This window comes from Seriola lalandi, unplaced genomic scaffold, assembly GCF_002814215.2.
Source record: "Seriola lalandi dorsalis isolate HSWRI2012SDOR001 ecotype SW California unplaced genomic scaffold, Sedor1 jcf7180002054801, whole genome shotgun sequence".
NCBI lineage: Eukaryota > Metazoa > Chordata > Actinopteri > Carangiformes > Carangidae > Seriola > Seriola lalandi.
Window position 1 is genome coordinate 271160 of NW_019525354.1, and position 6778 is coordinate 277937.

The window sequence follows — 6778 nt, forward strand, 5'->3', positions numbered from 1 at the left end:
TGAAACAAGGAGCCTGGACAAAACAGAACAACACTCTTGGGGAAAAAAGGTGACCTGGAATTCTGAGCCCCACAGAGTGAAGTTCTTCATCCAGGCAGTGTATGACGTTCTACCGAACCCAGCTAACCTCCACACGTGGGGCAGATTAGAGGCACCAACATCCCCACTGAGCTCATGATGTTGAACACTCAAGCGCATAATGAGTGGCCCTAGCACAGGGGACGTATCTATGGTGCCATGATCATGTTGTTTCCAGCAGTACCAGAAGATATTTTTCACTCACCAGTCTCGCATTGCTATACCTATGTATGCATTGCGTTTGCACCCACAGCGTAGGGGGAAAAATCCAAATCTTTCTTTACTTTGTTTGAAATACAGTTCACCATTATGTCATCGCATATGGAGCAGAGCCACTGTGATACGCTAAGTGGATTCAATCACAGCAAGAGCCAGAGAGAGAGAGACAGAGAGAGAGAGAGAGGGCCAAGGAGGGAGAGAGAATCAAATAACCATTTTTTTCACTGAAATGGTAGCTGGCCAGTGCGGCAGACGCCCTCCTCCAGCCAGAAAGCTCAGCATTGAAGAGTGCCAGCGAGTGCTGCTCTTCTCGTCACACACACACACACACACACACACACACACACACACACACACGGCTCTTGTTTTATCAGTGCCACTGAACACAGACAGATGGTTAATTGCTCCTCTGTGGATGTGTGTCTGATCTCAGCAAATCTAAATATGGGCCTGCCTAGGTGTATGCTCCCAAGTCCACCTGCACTCCATTGACATTTGAGGACATGTGTATCCACAAACCATTTCTGTTTTTTTTTTTTCTGTTTTTTTTTTTTGTTTTGTTTTGTTTCCTTTTTTCTTGCTTTTTAAAAAAAAAAATTCCAGGCATTCAACTCTAGAAAGCTACTGGATCTCAAACAACACAGGCTCTACTCTAAAAGGATGATTAATTCAAAACTACCACATAAATGCTACTTCCAGCATTAGTACTGTGACAGTGGAAAAAACATGCAGACCTCTCATCATTGCTTTGAGAGCTGAAATATACTAAATTACTCTGCTTTGTGTATGGTGGGTCACAGTAGCAAATAAAAGCTTTTGTGATGGATAATGGGCGTTGAAAGCTGCAGCCTGAAACCAGACAGCAATAGAAAAGAGTGGTTGTTAAATAGTGACAGAACTGTAGCGGTGATGTTGTGACTTCAACTGGGTTCAAAGCATAACTGAGCGATAATGGCCGTATGTACAGTGACTTAACTTTGCACAATATCCAACTTAAACCTGAGGAATGTCAGCATTGTAAAATCAGCTTCTTACCAGCTATGATGGGGGCCAGGCGGAAGATATCTGAGAGCCGGCTATTGACTGGTTCATATGGGGAGTATTCCAGCAAGTCATTCCCTGCATGGGGAAACAATGATTGTTAATTGTGTGTGTGTGTGTGTGTGTGTATAAACATGTATGTGGTGTGGCTGAATGTTATCTGATTCTCTTTATATTACATTATAAAATCAATTATACTGAATCAGTAAATTAATCATTCCTTTTAATTACACATATTGATAATGAGCGCTTATTTTCTAGATTATTAATATGTTGTCATGTATAGAACCTCTGAAGGAGGTTGACCTCATGTTCACTTAGTAACAAGTACAATTATCTCTGTTACATGGGTTTAACACATCTGAGAACAGGCATACCACGTGTCAGTATAATGAATCTGGGGCAACATGGTGACATTTGTCATGTATTTGTTCAAAGAGCTTGAGTTTCCAGCTTGATTCTATAAGCAGACATGTTTATTGCAGCGTGACTAAGATTTACAGTAAGTAGTACATGTGTTCAGCGTTAAAAGTGTTGGAAAGTAACAGTAGCCTACATTTACTCAAATAATGTCCTTAAGTTCAAATTTGAGGTCCTTTCCTTGAGTATTTCCCTCTAAGCTACTTTAAACATCTGCTCCTGCAATTCAGAGGTAGGCTCCTTCTACTCCACTGCATTATCTGATGGCCATCTCTTTTCTAGTTTTTTCACATACAAAACATATGAGTTTATAAAATAATCCATAATTACTTAATAAACTACCTTTTTAGTATATAAAGTAGCTCCACTTTGACTAACTACAATGTTGAAATCCTGCTTAATATACATAAAGGAATCAGTGATAATGACGGGGGCCATTCTACCGGCACAATAAGTACTGTACTTTTCCTACGTAAAGGACTTTTTCTTTTTAACAAAGGAAGAAATTCTGAATACTTCTTCTACCATCATATACTTTTATAGTGAGCTTATTAATCAGTCAAATATATTTAATCGTTCGCTCTGAGTCGTTGCATACCCTGTAAGCTTTGAAATATGCTCCAGAAGATCCGGAGACAGTTCTTCTCCTTCTTCATGCCTCTTCTACACCTGCAGTTGTACAAGGGACTCTGCTTCATGGCATCTATAGCGCTGCGGCACTCGCCCTGCGCCTCCGGACCGGTGACCGCACTGAAGTTGCTCTCCCTCCCCGCCACACACTGCCTCATCGTCCGGTACTTGGTGCTGCAGGAGTACTCCTTGAGACATTGTTCACTGGCCTTTACGCAGTCCAGGCGGGCGGACCGGGAGGCAGCGCCGCTGTCACCCTTCAAGGTGAAGACTGAGTCTGGGAGTTACAAGAAGTGAGTCAGAAGAGATTTGTCTTCACCATGTAAACTAATTTGTAGACATTTCTCTGCACACAACAGACTTCCCATCACTCAGTTATCATTATTTCATTTTTTTTGGCAGATAAGCAAAAATGCATTGAGTATTAGTCAAACTTTCTGGATCCTGAATGTTCACAATCAGAACAGAGGAAACATCTGTGTTTCCATATGCGCCCTTTCCTCACTGCCACTGTTTGCTGCATCTATTAAACTGAGCTGTAAAGGAACAAGACCAGTTTTTACATATAACATTATAGAAATTCAACAGATGAATTCGTCACTTACCCGGGAAGGACAATATAATGAAAAAAGTTGTTAAAATCATTGCGCTAGGAGATTACGTATCTGGTTTGAAACAGATGTTTCTAGAATTAAAATAAAATGTCAAGAGAACTTGTCACACAGATCCACTTTTCTTCAATTTGCACATAATATGGGTTCAAGTGATGATGCATCCTGTAGATCCAACAGTGAGAATCCAAAACTCTCGAGCTGAGTCCAGCCGCTAAAACCACATCGCGCGAAGCTGCCGGAGTTTCAGACGATTTAAAAACCACAAGTGTGACACGAAGAAGCGCACCGATGGAGCATTTCCACTTCACTCTGCTCCCATCAACTCCTCTGTCCGTCCGCTGCTGTCACACACACATATACACACTCTCTCCCACACACACACACACACACACACACACACACACACACACACAGAGACAGCGCGGTGTGTTTGAGCCGACACGGGAGCTGTCAGTGGGTTTCAGGACAAAACTTTACGACCAAAAAGAGTCGGTAGAAATCAGAGTAAAGCCTTGAACCATACTGTTCAACTTAAAGAAGACATTCATCTAACTTTAATTGTCCATCATAGTCACAGAAAGGACTGAAAGCGTATTTGAATTATACATCCCAAAAAACTGGAGACAAAAATGCACTCCGTTTTGCAACGCCGTTTGATCCGGACTGTTCTCCACTCTGATGAAAAACTGAGGCTCGGGATGCAGCGCGTGAGGGCGTGACGTCATGCGACTATGCGCACAATAACCTTAATAAAGCCATTAACAGCATCAGTTTCCGTCAAACTGCTACAAGACAGTCAGGAGCAAATTGATGGCCAGCGGCAAGCAGGTTACATCTGTAAGAACATTCCAGCTGAACGGAGCTCTCTCATTAACTATGAGGAAAATCAACATTTATAATAGATCATTATGTATTTATGTAACCCGCAGGCCTGCAGAACATGAGAGCTTAGCAGATTTAAGATATATTTCCTATATGGAAGAGCTAAATTGCAACAATTTTTAAGTGTCCCATTATCTTTTAAAGTCTTTAATTGTCCTCTCAGCTTTTCAGTATGAAGCTTTTATAGTCAACAGTAATCCCTAACCCTTCAATTTAAAGGAATGGGTAGCCAACAACAGTTTTTTTTTTTTTTGTTTTTTTTTGTAGGATGTTTAAAAGTTTCATGGTATTTCAATCCATGGAATTGAATGGCACAAATGGTAAGTGGAATTGGGGAGAGGGGGGGAATCATATTGCTTCTTTATCTGAAATTGCAGTTACCATATAAACTGTGATAACTGTTGACAGAGCTTTTTCTATCAAAGTTTGTTTTTCTGCACTGGAAAAAAACATTAGATTTAGAGAATGAGTGAAAAATGAGACAGTAGCATTCACGAATTTACTGGGTAGAGAGTTTTGGGATCTGGCAGCTTGATTGGCAGTTCACAGATTGTGCACAGTGGAATATATATTGTGTTTGATTGCTACATTGAAATGTTATGTACAATACAATCTAAATGAGCACTTTGTCCGCTTTGGAAAATTTTGTGTTTCTCGTGTCCCTTAAATCTATAGGAAAAGATTTGCAAGAAACAATGAAAACTCATTACTGTAATAGAAATCTCATTAATGCATACAAGTCCTTCTTCACTTGTGCTTGATTTTGTTCAAGTCCATCCATATGGGACCAAATGTAGCCTGCTACAGATGTCACATGACCTTTATACACAGATGCTGCACGGCATGCAGGACATCTATAATGTATGCTGCCTTGCTTAAGGGCACCTCTGCAGCTGTTTCTCATTGTCATTTATAGTGAGAGTGGCCAAACACACACACACACACACACACACACACACACACACACACACTTCTGCTAACATCAAAACAAATAAAATATCAACTTTAAGGGAAAAAGAGTGGTGGCCCACTTCACACAGCAAATGTCATACACTGCATTTAATGAGTGGGCATAATCTACAACATAGATTGATCAAAAGATGAGATGCATCAAGATCTGGGTGGCTTACCACCTTCAATGAACGATTTCCCTAGGGGGAAACAAGCTTTGAAAAAAAAACAGTTGAAACAACGATGTCATGCCAGCTGTCAAATTTACAGAACAAAGCCCTTTCACTGCCAAACCAGCCCTTCATTTATTCATTATCCTTTTTGTTCTCTTAAGTTTTTCTTAGGCCGCTCTGTTGCTCTCAAGCAGCACCAACATTGTCTTTTGTATGTGTAGAAATAATAAAACTAATCATAGGTTAAGAATAAACATGCGGTTGTATCAAGTTCACACACAGGTTCAATTTTTTTATACCCTGGAAAAATGAAGAACAGCAGCATTTTTGACAGACTGTAACTTTCTTTGAATGTAAAAGGAAACAAACAAACAATAACTCTTAATAACCTTGTTAAAGTCAGTTTAGAGAGGGATCCTCACAAGACTGCTGAGCGAGCATTAGGCATAGAGACGGACTTGGATTTTATAAGGCTGATTGTTTTGATTTGGCCCGAGGAAACTTCCCATTTACCAAATTGATATTGTGAGGTTTGTAATAATTAATTAGCCTGTGATTGTTTTATTCATCTACAGTATTAAATCAGTGAAAGATTTTGAAAAAAGTATTCTTATTCTTATTGTTGTTGTTATATTATTGATTTTTTTACCCCATTTAGGTTTAAGGAAAATATAAACATCTAATACTGTATATGAATAACCTGTGGAGAGTTTGCTAGTAAATGGAATCGATTGGAGCAGGATTGATTAATAAGTTGTGAGTGCCCAGTGGATTACATTAGTGTCATAATAAAAACTCATCTGATAAGATGTAATTCATGTCACATTTCCCATCTGAAGTAAAAGGCAGGCATTAAAGACATTGATTTGTCTATTTATTGTGTATAAACTAATGCAAAGATGAGAAGGCTTCTGTGCAGCTTCAGGTTTAATCTCACAACAGCTTCAACAATGTACATTGAACAGCTCTCATTCTGTCCTAATATAATGTTTTCTTCTGCAGTTTATATTGAGTTCTATTGTTAACCACATGGCTATTTGCTTTGCCATTTCTAATTAAGTGTTTGTGATTATTGAATGACGCTTGTAAATGCACTGGGCTGTTCGACCAACAAGTCAATATCTCTGTATAGGCTCAACTGTGTGAGTGCCTCAGCTCACAGATAGCGCTAATTATTAAGCATGTATTTGCAACATACGGTATTGTGCTTGTTTAAGTGGTTAGCAGAGATCAATGACACCTTTGTTCACATTTAAAAAGTTCAAGGATTTATGGTTGAGTAGGAAAATATTATACAAATAATAGGTCTGTTCATTAAGTGTTAACTGGCAGTGTCACCACCTCATGCTTCCACCACCCAGTTAAAGTGTATCTATTTCATAAGAGTTCTAAATAACCATAACATGAAATAGTGTTATAGCTTTCAGGATGTGATTGATTGCTGTTGGTTAAAGCCCCAGTGGAGGGTGAGGAAGCCATCAGTCGTTCAGTTTCCAGTGACAGTAGCTAACGTATTTCCTGCATATGATACATCCCTCTTAAACAAATGGAAAATCTATACAGAATCAGCCACAGGAAGAGGCTCAAGCTGCCAGGCACCTCGCTCATATCCACATCAGGACTCTTTATTACCTTGCAAAAGCTCTCTCTCAGCGTTATCCATCTCCGACACTTTATGGTGATCATTCATTTGATGTGTCCCCCAAGAACACTGAAGCCTTCGCCACATGAGAACACTTGCAGGATGAGATTTATTAGTGGGTAATCGAT

The 6778-nt window shown here is 39.7% G+C and overlaps 1 protein-coding gene across 1 annotated transcript in view; it reads right to left on the minus strand.

The window, feature by feature from the left end:
- gfra1b (gdnf family receptor alpha 1b) overlaps positions 1 to 3648 on the minus strand; it is a 24838-nt gene extending 21190 nt beyond the window's left edge. Inside the window, exons 1-3 of the mRNA XM_023426031.2 lie at positions 2994 to 3648; positions 2357 to 2665; positions 1333 to 1416 (exon numbers count right to left, since the gene is read on the minus strand). Coding sequence (XP_023281799.1) covers positions 1333 to 1416; positions 2357 to 2665; positions 2994 to 3033 — 433 coding nt within the window. The 5' untranslated portion in view covers positions 3034 to 3648. The remainder of the gene's footprint in view (positions 1 to 1332; positions 1417 to 2356; positions 2666 to 2993) is intronic.
- Positions 3649 to 6778: the final 3130 nt, after the last annotated feature.